This window comes from Mustela putorius, unplaced genomic scaffold (genome assembly GCF_011764305.1).
Source record: "Mustela putorius furo isolate JIRA1106 unplaced genomic scaffold, ASM1176430v1.1 tig00003899_pilon_pilon_pilon, whole genome shotgun sequence".
Classification (NCBI taxonomy): domain Eukaryota; kingdom Metazoa; phylum Chordata; class Mammalia; order Carnivora; family Mustelidae; genus Mustela; species Mustela putorius.
Window position 1 is genome coordinate 5,080,577 of NW_025422048.1, and position 18,916 is coordinate 5,099,492.

Below are 18,916 nucleotides of genomic sequence, written 5' to 3' on the forward strand. Positions count from 1 at the left end.
GCTGTTTCCTTATTTGCCATTCCTCTGAAAGAGGACTCTCCCACCCCACCCCGCCCCCAAAAGGCTTCCTTTGAGATTTCTGAGGGGTCCAAACAATCGAGGTGTCCTACCAAGACAGGGCAAACTCACTCTTTACTGTGCGGAGGTTTGTGGGGTGGCGCTGGTGAGATGCAGGGGGGCAGCAGGCAGATAGAGGGGGCCTCGTCCAGGCGTTGCTTCTTCTCAGGGATTTTCTCTGCGATCTCTGTTGGCTTTAATGGGAAGAAAAAGACAGAATTTGAAATACATGGCACATGCTGACACTGAAAAACCATGAGCAAGGTAGACAGTTTGCTTCCATTTTAACTTCTAGTTTTGCTCAGGGAGTTAAATGCACACCTCTGCTCAGACAGAAAACAATCAGCCAAGAAGCTGGCATTTGAGCAAGTTGAGCTGCACTGTGAACCTCTGATTAAAGATTGGGTGGCACAGGAATCTCTGACCAAAAGTAAAGAGAACTTATCGTTTTCAGACTCTTCTTCCATCAATAATGCCCTCACCAATGAGTAGCAGAGAAACTAACACTGCAACTCTAATATGGCATGAGGCTGTGCAAACAGTGTGGGGCTCATGTGTTACATATAAAGGTCACTTAGACAACCAATAACATGCCAAGCAATAAACCATGTGTAACACATGCCTGTGCATTGGCTGATTCTGAAGTTACGCCTGTCATCCCAAAGAAGGGTGAAGAGTGAGGGCCAGAGCTCGAACTCACGAGGCCGAGATTGATGGTTGCCCTTCTGGTGAGAGTTTGTAGCCCTGGAATTCAGTCCTAACCTCTTCCAGGTCAGGTTTCCATGAGTCAGGCCAACCACACAGCTCTGGGACCGAGTAGTCTGGGCAGACTGTGTGTCTGCTAGGAGCATCAAAGTATAACTAGGGTGTGGTGATGCTGATGTGTGTCTGGAGAGATTAACAGACCCGGGGGTGGGGCATGTTGAATGCTTGGGATCACCTGGGTACCCTGCGGCTGCCAGGGTGGGGACTGTGGGGGTGACCCTGTGAGTCTATGAAAGCTGGGCAGCTTAAGGAGCCAATGCTAGGGACCGGGTACCCAGGGAAGGCAACTGTCTCCACAGCCTTCTTTTCTTCCCATCGTAATCTCCCATGTGCCATTTCGGATACTCTTCATATTGGCTGCCCAATGCTGACCATTCCTAATACTTCCTCCTAGGTCACATTGAATCCCACATTTCCCATGGAAAGCATCATTGCCCTTCAGAGACTGCACTCCATGGCTGTTAGCCTCTTTGCACATGAGGCTTGATATCATCAAGTTCGCCAACACAGAGCTGCTGCTCATGATCCCTCGGCCCACCATGGAGGACGGGAGGACAGCCTACCTTGTGTTTACGCTTGCCCTTCAGGATGGGTTTTTCAGCGGCTGCAGTGGTGGTCTGGCGCTTGGGCTTGGATGCAGGCTCCTTGGGGTCTGGCTTGGCTGGTGTCGCCTGCAGTGAGTGGTGGCCAGGTACTCTAGACAGCAGGTCAAGGTCAATCTTCACCCACAGATTTTTCAGGTTCTCATGATCTCGTAGTGGGGACAGCTCGGTTTGCATGACAGGGATGGGTGAAAATGCAGGCTCTTCACTAACGGTGGTTAGGCTGTTGTTGCTACTGTTGCTGACCAAAGAGCTGAGGGTCAAGCTGACACCACAGACTTCCTTGGATTTGGCGGTATTGCCTCCCGGAGCAATGCAAGGAGGCAGGACCTTGATCTGTAAGGTCTCTTCCTGATCGGTGTTGGAATCGGACGTGGACGAATCCGTTTCAATGAATTCCCGGGACTTGGGCACAATCTTCCCAGGCCCTCTGTACTTCTTTTTCTCGGCAGCCAGGGGAACGTTTGGCCTTGGCTCCTTCCTAGGGACTGGTTTGTGGGCAGTGACTTTGTTGCGGCTTCTTGGTGGGTCAGGAAGCTCCATGCTTTCTTTTTCTTTGGGGGTGCTGCTGATAATATTTGGTTTGGGCCAGGTAAACTCATCAATGCTGGTGTTCTTCTCGACTTTTTTGGGCTGTTTTTTTCCAATCGTCCTTTGAGAGGCTGTCTCAATAGTTGTCGACAACTTATGCTTCAAAGCCTTGGTTTCTGGAGTTTTCTGGGTCGGCCGTGGACGGACTTTCTCCCTAATAAGACTGAGGAGAGGCCTCTCTTTGGGTTCAGCCAGGATCTGGCTGGGGGTTGTTTTCACTTTGACCTGGACTTCCATTGGCTGGATGATAGGAGGAGGCACAGACACTGTCTCCATGGGTGTTTCATTTTGGCCACAAATAAATGACTTGTTCTGGGATGTCACTTTGTTAAGCCATTTATCCAGCTGCCACTTGTTGGTGGAGGGTGGCTCAGGCTGCAGATGAGAAACAACAGCAAGAGTGAATCTCACATCTTGGAAGAATCCAGAAGGACCCTTAGTACACTGAATGTTGATAAAAGCTGTGGATGTTAAGTGCCCATTCACACATTTAAAGACACACATGGAATCTAAATTCATCAAATTACCCAGAGAGACAAATACTCCACAAACCAGCCTTGATCTACTTATTGCAACAGGCTTCCACCCCTCTTCTGAAAGCAGTCGCCACTCCAGCCAGGAAGGAAAGAATTATTCACAGAGAGTTTTCCCAGAGGGTGGGCACGGAGGCCTGGCTGGGAAACCTGTTCCCAAAATCCTTTGGTTGGACTCATTGCTCATCCTCTCACCAGGAGGCAGAAGTAATGATCGTGGGTCCTGAAAAGCAATGTGAATGTGCCTCAAGTGTAATTCAACAGGAAAGATTTTCTATTCACCAAAGTCCCAGTGCCTTCTCTATGGTGCTGTAATTCACTGCAAAAAAGGACAAGCCTTTTCTCTTTTTACTGAAGGATGAAAAGATTTGACTTCCCCAAAACCACCACACTTTCCCAGTGTATGGGCAATAACCAGTTTTTGGGGACATGCATGCAGACATTAGTGTCTGCTGTTAAGCCACGGAAATGATGCGTACAACTCAGGTGCTTTATTCCCAACTCTGAATTCTGCCTGTTGAACTAAAAGAGCCATAATTTTTATTAGAACTGCTCTTCTTTTGAAAGCCAATCAGCTGAGGCTTAATGGTACCAGCCAATAAAGGGTGACAGAATTAAAAACACTTGAGTAGCTGTGAGTCGACCGCACACAGGGCAATGGTAGACAAGGGTTGGGGGAAGTTCTCTCTTAACCTCTCAGAACCTTATTCTTTAATTCGTAAAATGGGAATAGTAACAGCAAGGACCCCAGAGAAGTGTTATGAGGATAACATAAAAAAGTGAAGGTCAAGAGCTTCTCAGCCCAGGGCCCATGTTCAAACAGTCCTGGCTATGACTAATGGTGGGGTTGGCACTACTGCATTCTCCAATATTTCTTTCTGATGATAATGAACAAGTGTGCATGGAGCCCTGGAGTGGATCTGTAAGGGGCACAGGCTTCAGACCACTGAGGGGTCTTTCTGGACTCAGCAAAGACAGGAGGGGAAGTGCTCGTTGTTTTTTATTTCAAAAGTGTAATTTGGATATTTTAGGGAGCTGTGTTCAATATTTTCATGAATTATCATCAAACACATTTGGAGGATGCAACCAAAATTTTCAAAAATCCATCCCATTTCTTTGGTCTTCTTTGCCAAGTGGCAACTCATCACTTTAACCTGGAGTCAGGGGTAGTATCCCTGGGGCCAGAAGTAGGTCTGGTTGACTGGTTCTCTCAAAAGAGGAGTTGCAAACCCGGTCATGACTCTTCCAGATTTACACATGAGAAGATGGGGGCTCGGAGGAGCTAAGTGAGTCATATAGGAAGGAATGTCCATCTTTTAGGGTTTGTGCACTTATATGTTTTAGAGGGAAAAAAAATGCTTTCAGATATCCAAGTACTTCACTGAAATATTTATTGTGTGTGTGTGTGTGTGTGTGTGTGTGCATGAATGCGCACATGCATGTGCACTGGGAGTGCCACGCAACCTGGTGACAGGTGAGAGGCAAATCGCACTCATAGCCCCCATACCGCTCACCTCTGGAGTGGCTGCACGAGGGGCCTCATTGGATTCACTGTCGGTGGTGCTACTCTCGGTGTCTGAGTCTGACTCAGAGCTGCTTTCAGAGTCACTGGAGCTGCCAGATCCCCCACTGGCTGGCACTGCGGGTGGCGGCTGAGGTGTGGCCAAGAGTAGGCTGAAAGAAAAATGACATTATTCATTGCCTTGCTTGTCTCCCATCATCAGGCCAAGGGCCTGCCCTCACACAGCATCGGGTCTGTGATCTGTCAGATGTGGGCCAACTGGAGTACACCGCCCTATTCTACAGATGGGAAATATGAGGCTCAGGAGGCCTGGTGAGTGGCTGAAGGTCAAACGTTTCATTAGAACAGGGCCTGAATGTGGCCAAGTTCTTTGGGTTCCACGACATTATCTTCCCTCTCAGAAAAGCCTAGCCTCCCGCATTTTATATAAACTCTTTAAGCCAAGAATGCATGCCTTCTGGACCCAGAGACAGATGCTACAGACTGACACACAGCCTAGATTCTTAATGATCCCATGCTTTTTGGGTTGAGATAAGTTTTCATTTCCTATGGCCATCTTGTTCAGAAACCCAGAGGTTTGTCACAGGGCTATGGTCTCAGCTATACACACGGTATAGTCCTCTCACAAAGGAGGGGTGAATTCAACCCCCATTTTAATTGGAGGAAACTAAGGTCCACAGGGGGCGAGGCTGGCCTCTGCCTCCCACTAGTTGGAAAAGTGAGATGGGAACTCCAAGGACAGGGATTGTGAAAAACATTTTCACTGCTGGTGCCCAGCACCCAGCACTGAGGGGGCCAGAGTCACATTTCTTGGCCTCCTCCACCTTAATTTTTATCAACTCTTTGTAAAAGTCTTAGAAGGAGATATGTTCATAAGGCACCAAGCAAGTTTAATGATTGATTTCAAATGTGTAATTTAATGATTGACCAAGCAAAGCATTTGGAAATTGACACCATTTGCCACTCTGTCTTCACTGATAATCAATAGTCTTCCTTACTAATCGTTTGCTCACTGTGCCCATAACAAATCAGCCTGCACCGTCTCTTGCCATGGTGGGTGATATCCTCACCCCGTCCTCAGGCTCACTGTGAGAAGTGTGGTTCCAGCCTCAGGGGGTGGGGAGGACTCTCCTCACCCCCACTCCCGTCTCAGCAGCCCGATCTCCCCCTTGGAAGTAAGTTCCCTGGTGGTGAGTATTGCTGCTGTGCCAGTGGCTGCCCACCTGCATTTGCTGGGCTCACTGCTGCTTATGCTCCCAGCTCCCAGCTCCCAGCTAGGCTCTCTTCGTCCCTTCAACTCAGTCAGGAGAGTGCAGTCCTCATCTCAGGGGCACCTCATCCTGTGGTCCCACTTTCAAACTGGAGTGAGAGGGACCCCAAGGACCCCTCTCCTCAAGATTCTGGAGGCACAGAGCACTATTCCTCGCCTGCCCCCACCTGTCCAGTGCAGAGAGCATTTTCACTCCATGTGCCTTACCTCCCTAAAGGCTGCCTTTTTAATCTCCCAGTTAGGTATTTTCTTTCATAAAGCAAAGCTCATTTTAAAATGCTATCGGCTAAGTAAATGCTATCCGAAAGTACATTTCTCTGCCAAATACACCAAGAGATTAGGGGAAGCAGAAGAAATAGGGGACTGTATCCCCTGGGAAAATGCACGCACACACGCCTGCGTGCCTGTGTGTCCCCGACAGTGGGGGGTGGGGGGGCGCAGGGTCCTCCGACTCAGAAGTCTCCTTCCCTTCATTCTTTTGCAGGTCTCTCCTTTATGGCAGTAAAGACTCCACATTTATGCAAAGTGCCTTCTAAATCTAATCAATTGTTTCTGTCTCTGGTTACTAAATAAAGACAGAGGGAACAGATTTAATGAGACCAATCCAGACATTATGCTAACTTGGCCTCAGTTCCTCCCAAGTATGTTTCAGGTCCAGCATGGAGCAGCCGCAGCCCTGAGCTGAGGGGCTGCTGGGCTGAGACACAATCAAGTGGTTTTCTAGTTTTCTTTCATATCTGTGCCTTCATGTCTGGTTTCTCTTAAGACTCCACTTATCCCAATATTACCAAACTCAAGTATAGATTGACTTTGGAATATTTCTGGGTAGAGTTTCCATTTACTGGATTATTTTTGAGCCATTGCTGTAAGAAGCAAAACAGTCCCAGGGATTATTTCGCTAAAAACGAATGCACTGAGGTGAAACACATAAAGTTAGTCATCAGCTCCACCACAGTAAAGTTTCATGGACATAGATGGAAACTTGCATATGTGTGTGTTTGTACACACATGTTCCTTATCCAAAGCCTTCTGAATGGGAAAAGAATTCTGATGTTCAGATTTTTTAATTTTAACAATGTGAAGATACCATTTTATATATATAATAGCTCAAGTGGGATCTGGGGAAGGATCCCTTTTTTAATTGCATTATGTTAGTCACCATAAAATACATCATTAGTTTTTGATGCAGTGTCCCTTAATAAAACTTACTAATATTGATACAATAACATTGATGCAGTGTCACTTAATAAAACTCACTAATATTGCTACAAGAACATTAACAGTAAGAGGTCGGGTTCTGTCATGAAATGAGTTTGTTCAAGTTCAGGAAGATGACAGCTCTCAGGACTTTTTAAATTTCAGAATTGTGATTAAGGGATTGTGGATGTGGGCAGAAACCATATATGAAAAGTGGACTATAACTAGATGTACAAGTAAATATAGATAGATATGGATATGAAATAAAGACTCTTTTAAACCTCAGAGTGACCTTGACTGAGACTCAACAGAATGAGACCTGTGATTATTTTCCCTAAGATTTCTTACGACTTTATCTATTGTGTTCTTACGAAGGACCCCATGGTGAGTCAGTATGGACAATGTCCCCTTGAGGGAGACTAGTGTAGAAAGAACAGGAAGAGGCTCACCAGGTTTTCATACCCACCCCAATGAACATGGATGCTTGGGGATGAGAGGGAAGGTGGGCTTGAATTCAGAGAGGGTAAAAGAGGATTACAGCTGGGGTGAAGCACTTGAGCACCTTAATGAGAAAGAACTGCTTTCTCTGGGCAGTTGGAAACAGGGAGGGAATAAGAGTTGTTTAAAATGGAAGCAAAATTGCTCTCCCCAGTACCTCCCTCTGCCTCTATTATCCATCTGCTCTTCCCAGGCTTGCTGGAGATTCTGGCTACACCCAGCGTATGGAGGAATGTAAGCCCCATATTTGAGCCTGTTTGATCCTCACTTCCTCTGGGCCCACCTTGCACCCAGCAATGCAAACATCAATATGAGAATGACTGGCCCAGGGCCACATTGTTGCCTAGAATCCACTGTGGAACTTTCGAGTGGGCAAATCATTAGAGTATTTCACTCACAGATTTTCACTGAGACCCATTAGCTGTTCAGCTAGTTAAATCGCCCCTTCTGCTACATTTATTTTCATACATTGCCAATTTATTTTCTGCATATATATTAAAGTGGCTATGAGAGAAGCTAGATCATGCAATACTTGGTTCTGCCTAGGAGATTTAATACATTTAATACATTCTTCATTCACCAAACTGTATTAGAATTACTGTCCATGCACCATTTCCTCTTATATTTTAGTCATTTGTTTTTTTTTTTAAAGAATGCTAGTGGTGACAACAAAGATAATGTATTATATTAAAAATCATTAACATTCATCATACTAAACCATCTATCCATAGTCTGTAAATATTACGGTGATACTCTATGACTTCACCCTTATGCAATAAAACTTCTCAAAGGACCCACATTTATACCAACTTCAAAGTCAGTGGCTCAACCTTTTCAGAGATCCGATTCCTCATGTTCCTCAGCATGAGCCATCTTCAGTGAGTAGTGAAACCTCATTTTAACCCCAACCCCAATTAGTAGGTCCTCATGGTCAGGGGCCAGACTAAGGACAAAGGACCTGGCTTAGTAAAGTCAAAGATCTTACCAGGGGAAATCCAGGGCTAGGGAAGGGGATCAAAGAGCAGGTCAGTGGGAGAGAAGTTTGGGAGGGATTTCCATTGCCTTGTCCAGGCAGGGTTGGCCCTGCTGTGGAAGGCTTGAGCACACCAGGGAGAAAGGTGGGTTTTGAGAGGTAGTTTAGGCACCTTAGTGTCTAGACATGACAGTGTCTCTATGTTTACACTGACTGGGCCTCTTCTGCAATAAAGAGGTTCAGTTTGTACCAGAAGATAGAGAGTTGGAAAGCTGAATGAAGGAACTGGAATGACTTTGTCTGGAGAAGATTCTGGGGCAGGGAGGAAGAGGTTCAGATGGTGACAGTCTTCAAAAACCCAGAAAGTCTGTCCTGTGTGAAAGGGGGTGGCTTGTTCTGAGGGCCTCCTAAAGTGAAACTGGGCCAACAAGCTAGAGATTTAGTTGGAAAGAGCTCACCTCAACATCAGGAAATACTTAAAAATCAACAGCTGGGGTGCCTGGGTGGCTTACTTAGTTAGGCGTCTGACCCTTGACTTCAGCTCAGGTCATGATCTCAGAGGGTGAGATCAAGCCCCACATGGGCTCTGTGCTGGGCGTGGGGACTGCCTAAGATTCTCTGTCTCCCTCCCCCCCACCCCTCCCCCCTGTGCCCTCTCTCAAAAAATGTGTAAGAATGGCCCGAGAAGGAAGCCAAGGCTTTGTAGGCCAGTGAGCCAATGCCTTTAGTTGACCAGGTAGACAGCAACAGAGAATATGATAGATATATTCCTATCGTGGGTCCCAAGTGGGTTTGGATGATCTTTAAAATATTTTCCAGCTCAAAGATTCTGATCCTTATGAAAGTACACTGTATAAAGGATTGTGAGGGGGACTTTTTAGGATCCCAGAAGAAGCATGTGGGGACAGGTCTGCACAATCCAGTCTGCTCCCTAAGGTAGTTCTGCAGTGTTCTGCTCTTGGCAACACTTTATCAGTCACAGAGCTCTTGTGTAAGCCTCAGAGGATTAAGGCTGCATTCCTGTAGGGCTATTTTATAAATCAGACTTTTCACTAATTCAGATTAACAGCCTCCAGAAAGCCAAACATCTGCATCAGTGCTGATTCTAATCCTAATTTAACTGTAAATTCCTTTCTCAGGAGATAAACAGGAATGATGAATTGGCCATTCTGCTCAATCAAGCTGTGTGGGCATCAAAAATGAAAGGATCCCAAACGGATGGCAATTTTGTGGTGGGAGATGTACATGGGAAGGGTTTGACAAGCAAGGCCTGACGTATTGACTTTGGCAACATATTTGGCACATGACTGGGATATGCCAACGACATGTAGCAGGAGATGGTTGATGGGGAGTCCTGTATGAAACCCTTGTCTTTTGTTGAGACTCATATGAACTTCATCAACATGAACTTTTTCCAGTTTTATAGGAATGAAATGTCTGTCTACAAGATAATTTGAAATGCTTCCATATTTGAAGTCATCATTACGTTGTAAAGGGATGGCCCTGGGGCAAAGGAATAGAAATTTATTGCTGATCTTACCCCTCTTCCTCATTCTCCTTTCTGAACTCTGGGTTCTAGAATTAGAACAATCTGCCTCATCATGCTAGGCCACTAGAGGCAGATACTTTGAACCCTGAACCTATCCCAGCCAGGGGGTAGGAAAATCCATGTTTGGTCCGAGTCAGTAGTTCTGACCTCCATCCCACCCCCTCCAGGAAATCCCTTCAGCCCCTTTATCCAGTAGAAAGCATATGCAGAAGCATGATACATAAAGCAGAGTTTTCCTGGTGGAAACAGGGATTGGGCAAAATGTGAGGAGAGTGTGTTGCCAGCAGCATCTTCCTCCCTGGGTGGTCCCCAAGCACAGTTTGAAAGTAAACTGCTTCATATCCCAATAGTATCACCAGCAACTCAGGATCAAGTGTCTTTGGTGTTAATGCACTAACACTGTGGATGAATGTTGATAAGCAAATCACTTCCAGCTGTAATTTGGGTTACACTGGAGATAATCTTTGTTCAACGTGTGCACACTGGGTATCTGCCTTTCCCCCCATCCCTTTTCAATGATTTATTTTTATTTTATTTTATTTTATTTTATAAAGAGAGAGAGAGAGTGGGAGGGGTAGGGGCAAGGGAGAGAGAGAGAGAGAGAGAATCTCAAAGAGGCTCCACGCCCAGCACAAGCCAGACACAGGACTTGATCTCACTACCCTGAGCTCTTGACTTGAGCTGAAACCAAGAGTCAGACATTTAATGACTGAGCTACTCAGGGGACTTTTGGGGCCTGACCAGCCCCAGGCCCTTGTCTTCTTTTTCTGCCTGTGGCCTATCTCCATTTTTACTCTATTTCACACATCTAAATAGCTATGTTTCCTCTATTGCTTTTTTTTAAATTTTAAAGATCTAATGGGTTTATAAGATTCATGAATCAGGCAGCAGCCCATCTAGTCAATAGAGGAGAGCTCCCTCTCCTACTGGTTTTAAAGAGGTAGTTTTAATCTAGTGGGAAGAACACGGGATTGGAAGTCAAAAGATCTTTTGAGTGTTACCTTGGATACTTAAGCACTTAACATACATAGGGTTTCTGATTCCTCATCTGTAAAATGGGTCTACTATATCACATAGGCCGTGAGAGGACCTAGTGAACATATTTAGGTGAGCCTTCTCAAATATTAGTATACACACAACTCAGCGGGAGACTCAGGGTTGAATTCGCTAGGCCTGGATGGAGCCTGAGTTCTGCGTTTCTAACCCACTGCTCAGTGAGGCTGATATTCCTGGTTGGTGTGCCATAGAGAGAGCAGTGAGGCTAAAACCTACATGGGCTATTTAGACATAAGCTGCTGGGGCAAAACCTAAGTTGGGGATTTTGAAACTGAGGAAAAAAACACACTTTTGAGATCAACTGTGGATTTTATGTTTCTATAATTATTCTGTCCTCCTTTAGCAACAGGCAAATTGGACCGCCTTATGCCATTTTAAGTCAACTGGGCAATTGTGGCTGAAGAGGTTGTATCAGATTCCTTTTGAGAAGCTTACAACGTTACTGAGGCTACCTGCCTCTACCAGTGGTTGACCAAAGGCCAACCTTTGAATGAGGCCCATCGCTCCCTGCAAAGCTCAAAGGCAACTTGCCACTAGCCTGGCCGAGGCAAAGGTGGGACCCACTGTAGGAATGGCTGCAGCTGGGACACTCTTACTACTTCCAGAGCACTGAGACTTGGTACCAAACAATGTCAAGGTGAAAAATTTTTTTAAGGATACTAGGGGACAAAGTTCAATGTGCAGTTTCAAAGAAATTAAAAACAAAACAAAACAAAACAAACAAACAAACAAAACCAGAACAGAACAAAGCAACAACAACAAAAAACCAAACCCAACCCAAGGTACCTGGCTTCCACCTAGTACCCTCTGGGGCAAGACAGCACCATGGAGGTGCCAGCAGGCACCCGGTAAGGCTGGTCAGCACTGGCTAATGGGCCAGTGATGTCTTAAGAACACCACACTTTGCATTTGGGAGAACACACCACCATTTAATTTCTTCTGGAAATAATTAAAAGCCACACAGACTTTTCTGCTATCAGTCAGAGCTGCTTCCATCAAACAGCTAGACAGGTGGCAAAAAAAAATCATAGCCAGCAAGGTATTTTTGTCCTTTTTGCCTTTAAAGTGCTTTGACAAAAATGGGAGCAAGGGAGAGAATGAAGGCAGGTGAGTGACCCTGAATGCTGACTCCCATGAGCCCTGCTCTCTACCAAAGCAAAGAATGCAGACAAATGCCAGAATACGAATATGAATTGCCAGAAAGAATTTAATATGAATGCCAGAAAATCTCTAACAAGGTCCAACAAAGAATTCCATTAGTCACAAATCCAATGTGGAGCACACTAGGTACTTTGGTGTTTTATACCCAGAAGAGAATCACTGTATGCACAGAACTGGTTTGGAGGTGGGCACAAGAGTCTAGGCAACAGAAAGGCTGAAGATGATAGGAGAATACGAAGCAGGCTGGAGATAGGCTCAGCGTGGCTCAGCAGAAGCCTCTGCCTTTTTCCTTGCTTGATGGCTTCTTTCTGTTGCCCATTATGCTTAGAGCTGCCTTGTGATTTGGGAAGCGGGCATCCCTCTTCCAACCTCTCCCTAGACTACATTTCTTCTTTGATGTCTCTCAATGCCACTCTTACCAGTATTGTCTGGTCCACTTCAGGTCTGATTTATTACCTGATGTATCACAGGCGCTTGATTTAGAGAATAAGCTTTGATGGCTGGAGGCTTTATCAACCACACACACACACACACACACACACACACACACACACACACTCAAATGCTTTGTGCACCTAAGACACCCTAGAGTAAAGCCCTAAATGAGTCTTCTCTATAGATCTCTGGGAAAAGGGTTCCTGGGTACCTCCACTGCCTACTGTCTATGTCTCTGTGGTCCCAAGAGGATACTGTCATCATTGAAGCAATGAGACCAAAATACTTTTTGCACTGCAGAGCACTTGATAATGTGCTGGCATTTTTACTCCCATGACTTCATTTGGTTGCCATAAGAACAGTGAGTGGGGTGTGGATACAACAGATATCCTTACCACCTTCATGGGTTACCCATGAATCTCCAGAACCTCTAAGCCAAAGTTGTGCAGCTGGGGTGTGAGGGGGGATTTCACCAGGCTCTGGTGACTCTTTTGGCAACACCAAGTTGGCGTGAGGAAATGAAAGCAATCGGGAATCCGCTACAAAACTCACCCTTGTCACCAAACTGAAAGGCAACGGGGACACAGAATTAGTTCTGAATGTTTTCTTCAAGTGGCTGAATGAGAAAGTGCAAGAATGTGATGTTGAAAACATTGAAGACCATCAGTGCTCTATGTCAGCAAGACTGTGCTGCATTTGATTCAAATGACAAATGTCACTTGGTCCAGAGGAGACCTACAGCTCACAGCAGATAACTCTTCCACATACACGAATAGATTTTGAAGAGTAAGTAGGGAAAATTTACAGGTCCTCTATCTTTCTACCTTTTCAAAGCCTGTATTTGTTTTTAAATAGGTGATAAACATGATACTGAATTCAAAAGATACTGAAAGGGACACAGGGAAAAGTAGACCTTCAGATCCTCTATAGTCCATCACCCCATTTTCCAACATTTTTCACGGTTAATGTTTCTTATGCTTCTTCCAGTAATATCCCCATAGATTTATGAATATTGATATGTGTGCTTTTAAAATCAAGGTTTTTTTAAATTATAAAAGTAATAGCTTAAAAAAAGTTTCTGTGTGTGGGATGGCAGGACATTAGATGAATGGCATTCAAAGTCACATCCATAATTTCTAATTATAAAACTCATACAGCTTCCTTAATAAATGTGTCTTCATAATAGTGCCTGAGATGTATTACAAACATCAGCATTAAAAGACTCAGGTGAATGACAAAAATACAACTCACAGCACTGCAGTGTGTCACCCTACCATGAGGGGGAGGCAGTAACGTAACACATACCATGAGGAATAGAAGACGCTCAGACAGCCCTGCTTGGTGGGACTAAGCTGCAGGTTCCAAATCAAGAAGCAGTCACTGAACTTCTTCCATCACAGACACTTCTGACAGATGCGGTCAATGCATGCTGGTTCTGCTTCCTCACCACTAGAAACTTCCATAGGCCCAGTAATCAGACTTTTTAACTCTTTGATCTACTGAGACTGCTGTCATTTGTGACCGCCCACCCCTGTCCTCCCCACTTCCCATTGCAAGTCAGGTGTTCTTCCCTTACTCTCCTTGACCTTGCTCCCTGTTGGACTAAAAGCTTTGACTTCTTTTGTACTTGGTCCCAGTGACCATGTACAACATGAGATCTCTAGGTTTCAGAATTCACAATGACTCCCTCGTGGCCAGATGTGCTCTTCTCTACGGGATTTGCCCAAGATCTATCTCCATCGACACCCTACCTTAGTGCCAGTTTTGATTCCCCTCTTTTTCCAGCACATCTGAGACTTTTGTCTTCTACCTCTTCTTGCATGGTCTCCAAGCCTTTGCTTAGCCTGTTTATTCTGTCTAGAATGACACTTTCCCCACTTCTGCTTGCTTAAATGATGATCTTTAAAGCTCAAATTCAAATAACATAAGGTCCTTCCCAATGATTTTAATTCTCCTTGATACCTCACTGTTCTGCATCACCATTTATTACTTAATTATTTTCAAATTCTTTCATCAGGCTAACCTTTTGTCTATACAACTAAATTGTCCATTTTTTGATGGCAGGTGCCAGAGTTTAGTCATTTTTTGTGTGCCCTAAGGTGCCCAGCATAATACTTGTATGTAATTTTCTTGTTATGAAAAAAGTATTCCAACTGGCCTTATAAGGTGGAGAAAATCCATTCACATGAGGTCACCTGGTAAAGAACAATACTTAACTCCAAAATGTCAATCTTTCAACCAGTTGGTTAAGTGTTAGTCCGTCATCACCTGCCTCTTTCTTCAGCTTCAGTTCCATGGCAAAAACGCAACTTCTTGGGATGGTCATTTTAATGTAATTGGTATTTACAGCAACAGTTGTTGGGTTGCAGAGTGCATGCCCACGCATGAACACGAGAAATAAATGGTGGCTCTTACGGAAACTGCGTGCTACACATACACACAGACCTTCTTATTTTTAATTAAGATGATGATTCCATTATTCCAAATCATGTGAAATGTGAGCTACTCTTGTCATATCATTTTGATACATTAACCAGCCCTATCTACATTGTGCTTGATATTAACTCCCTTTCTACTTGATGGTTTTTCTAGTGGCGTAATTAATTTCCTCATGGAAGAAAAAATATTCAATCAATTTGGGATTAAATATGAGGTTGAAGGACTTTCACAAAAGATAGAACTAAATCTCCTAACCCACATGCCTTGCTAATTATGACACACTCACATTAAGAACAAGAAGGTGTTCCCTTCCCATGATAAATGGGCCTGAAAATCCTCCCCAGCGTTTACTATAAATCACAAAGACCATTAATAAACAGGCAGGAAAAAAAAAAAGACAGTTTCTACAAGAATTCGCTCCCATTTTTCGCCTAAGACTATCAATGTCATATTTAAAGCTGATACCGGAAGGTTTCTATACAGAAGCCCTCTAAGTAAAAAAGCTCAGCTATTTTAAACAGAGCTTCCCCATGCCTGTTATTTGAATGACAACCAAAGGAAACACTGGATCTTCTTAATCCTGCATTGCTCTCTGGCCCAAAATCTTCCCTTCCAGCTAACAGCCTCCCTTCTCATCAATGCTAAATTAAAGGAGGTCAAGTGTAAATGAGAGAAGAAGAGGGGCCACACTAGCCTCATCTCACATCCAGCCTGCTTTAGACAAAAGTCTGGTTGCAGCCACCAGGAATAAGGTAGCTGAGCACACTGACCCCTGTATATGGAATGGCAGGGCTTACACTTGAATCTAGATCAAAAGCAACAAGAATGGCAATCTTATATTATGAATGAACACAGAGCCACCTAAAAGATGAACTAGAAAGAAATGGAAACAAACTTGGGCATTTCTCCAAGAACTGGCATGATCTGTGATAATGACAAACAGGCTGGTAGTAATAAGGTCAGGGTGTTTGATTTTGCCGTTAAGAGGAATCTGTCATGTGGAGAAATTTATCATGCAGAGAATTTGGGAAATTTAGCAATTACAAAGACGATAGAATTCAGAATAAAAAAGACTTTAAAAACATACAATTAAAAATGCCTTGTGAAGCTAAGCAAATTACATTTGTGGCCAGCTGAAAAACTTGGGAATGTGCATGTCCTGAACATTACATATATAGTAAGTCACAATTATGTAGGCCCTTCCCCCAGATAAGGTCCTTAAACAAAGGTCCATCTTAGGGAGTTACAGTGAAGACAAAGTGTTCAGAACTTAGGGGCATTAAACACACAGAACAAGAAAGATATGCTCACTAGCAAAGCACATGACACATGCACTTTCAGTGAGATGTGACTATATTTTCTTGTCTGATGGTATCAATGGTATCTCCAATTTCATTGCAGTTTCCAAGAGTCTACAGTGCTCTAACTTTATCAGGACAAGATCAGGGTATATTACTTTGCTAGTTGGAAATGTGGGCAAAACAAAACAAAACACAAAAACAAAAACAAGAAAACTGTTGGGAGAAATGTTTTCCAGAAATGTTGTATATTAAAATGTTCCCTTTGACAATAATTATGTTTCAATATATATTGCAGACAACTATGCCCAAATTCAAGGTGTTTGAAAGATGTGTGTTTGTGCCCATGTTTAAGTGTGTGTATGTGTGTGAGTGTGTGTGCGTGCCTCATGAGTGACTGCTAGCTAAAATCCAAGATGGCTAATACTAAGAGAAGTAAAATAGTTTTGGCATCAGTTAAGATGATTGGCTAAGAAGGACAGCAATATTGGGAGCAATATCATCCTTCAAGTGAGGTACATAATATTAATTTTAAAAATAATGTCATGATTTAGGACAGAAATGTTGACTTCTGTAGTACATACTGGGCATTCAACATTTAGCAGAGAACATATTGTGGCTGGCCAATGTTGGCATTAACCTCTATGTGGGTTCAAGTCATGTATTAAGAGGAGACACAAATGTACACTCACATGTATGAGGATTAACTATCAAGTCTTACCGTGTGTTAGTTTTATAAGTAATATATAAAGACAAAAAAGTCCAAAAGAACTAAAATGTGGTTATTTTTTTATCTGTTAGACAAGATTTATTAAGTAGACAAGGGAAATGTGAACTCTTTCAGTTAGCCATGAAACTCATGAACACTGACAGGCTTCCAATACAGGGAAACAACTTAAGTGTTTGCCAACAGATGAATGGATAAAGAAAATGCAGTCTATGTATTTAAAATGGAGAGTTATTCAGCCTTAAGAAAGAAATACTGCTGTTCGAGACAATGTGGGTGAACTTGGAGGACATTATGCTAAGTGAAATAAGGCAGACTCAAAGAAAAATACTGCATGGGCTCACTTGAATGTGGAATCTAAAAAAAATTAAATTAGATTAAAAAAAAAGTCCAGCTCAGTAACATAGAGTAGAATGGTGCTTACCAGGGGCTGGGGGGTTGGGAAGAAAAGGGACATGTTAGTCAAAGGGTACAAATTTTCAGTTGTAAGATAGATAAGTTGTGGGTATCTAACATACACCCCAGTGGCCATAGTTCATAATAAAGTATTGTGTACTTGAAATTTGTTAAGAGAGTAGATACCAAGTATTTTCACTGCAAACAGAGAAGGTGATCCTGTGAGGTGTCGGATGTGTTAGTTAGCTTGATTGTGGTAATCATCCCACAATGTATGTTTGTAAAAATGACACAGTGTACATCTGAAATATATACAATTTTTATTTGTCAATTCTGCCTCAATAAAGCTGGAAAAAACTGGTAGGTTTCCAGTTGGTGGTTGGACAATGATAAATTCCAGGTGTTGGTATGGCATATATAGAATTAACCCACTTCTCTAGAAGTACAGATGACCTAGTAGTAGTACAGATTTAGTACAATGATCTTTGATATTTTTAGTAATTTTTTTTATCTTGTCAAGAAAAATAATTAAACACAGATTTTCTTTTCTTTCATTTTTCCTCTTCCTCTGCCTCATTCTGGTGTCTTGTAATAGTCTCATTATTCAACATAATATTGTCCATTTTTAATGGTCTTTTATTTCTGAATTATATTTTAAAATGATTTGAGAAAGTCTATTTTAGAAATGTTTCCAGTATATGTCTTTTTGAACTATTTGAGTCATTGGAAGGGGAGAATTTTTCCCCCCAAATCCCCCCTACATATCTTATATGCCTCTAATCTATGTAAAATAACAAGTCAAATACTTAAAAGTTTTTAATAGTTATATTTCAATAGGTCTTAGTTAACTCCATTTTGGAGTGAACAGGGAAAAAGAATACAACTTCTTAAAATTTGCATGTTATTAACATTGCCATAGAAGGGTAAGAAAAGGCACCACTTCAACTGAAACACAGAGAGATTTTAATCAAAGCTTCTCTTGCTGTGCTCTTTCTTTAGAGACTGCCTCTTCAGGAGCCCATCCTGTGTTAATTGTGTTTCCAAATTGTACACGGATCTGCAAGAGGAGACCAAAGCAACTTTTGCTTTGTGATTTTACTTTCCTTTAATACGATGGCTTATACTCTGTGGTTTATTCATTTATTGGTCTGATGGTTTTTATGAGTTGTGATTCAACATAGGTTCATTTCTAGTTCCGTGTTTTATAAAGATATGGAGAATGTAATATAAGTCTGAAACAATTATGGTTATGTGCCACGCAAGACAATACTGTAAATATGAGGAGAGTCTTGAAAAGCTGCTTAGTAAAATGATCTTAACGTACAAGGCAGTGTGAAAATATAAAAGGAATCTATAATGACGATGAAGATTAGCCATTTGCTCTCTAACCTTATTTACAGAAGCAATCAGAGGTATTCAGGTCGAGTTAATGACCCTGTCTCCAATTAATTCAATTGTCTACAAACAACACTGGTGCAGGGACTGTCTCAAAGTCTGCCACGCAGTCTCAGAGGAAATACATAAGACTCCATTAAAAGTGACAATAATAATGCATTTATTACTGAAACACTATTGTATTATAAATAAATTCCTCATGTTAAATTATGCTCCATGCTTTAACAGAAATTCAATTACTGAAATAATAAAAAGATGGTGTATTTGCCAAGTGCCTGGACTATAATTTGGCTGCTTAGTTACCAGTGGTTGGCTGTTTTGCAATTTTTCCTTCATAGACTATTTCTTTTGAATAAATGCCAGACTTTTTCATACAAATTTTATGAACAAGTTGCAAAATGAAATTTTGAGCTTTTGAATCCAATTATGAAAGACATAACTAAATCTATTAT

The 18,916-nt window shown here is 42.8% G+C and overlaps 1 protein-coding gene across 4 annotated transcripts in view; it reads right to left on the reverse strand.

Annotated features, from left to right (window-relative positions):
* Positions 1 to 18,916, reverse strand: part of AFF2 (AF4/FMR2 family member 2) — a 453,773-nt gene that overhangs the window by 30,158 nt on the left and 404,699 nt on the right. For all 4 annotated transcript variants that reach the window (XM_045068128.1, XM_045068126.1, XM_045068127.1 and 1 more), the window contains 3 exons: positions 4,063 to 4,222; positions 1,386 to 2,390; positions 130 to 251 (listed from right to left, as the gene is read on the reverse strand). In XM_045068128.1, the coding sequence (XP_044924063.1) occupies positions 130 to 251; positions 1,386 to 2,390; positions 4,063 to 4,222 (1,287 nt within the window). The remainder of the gene's footprint in view (positions 1 to 129; positions 252 to 1,385; positions 2,391 to 4,062; positions 4,223 to 18,916) is intronic.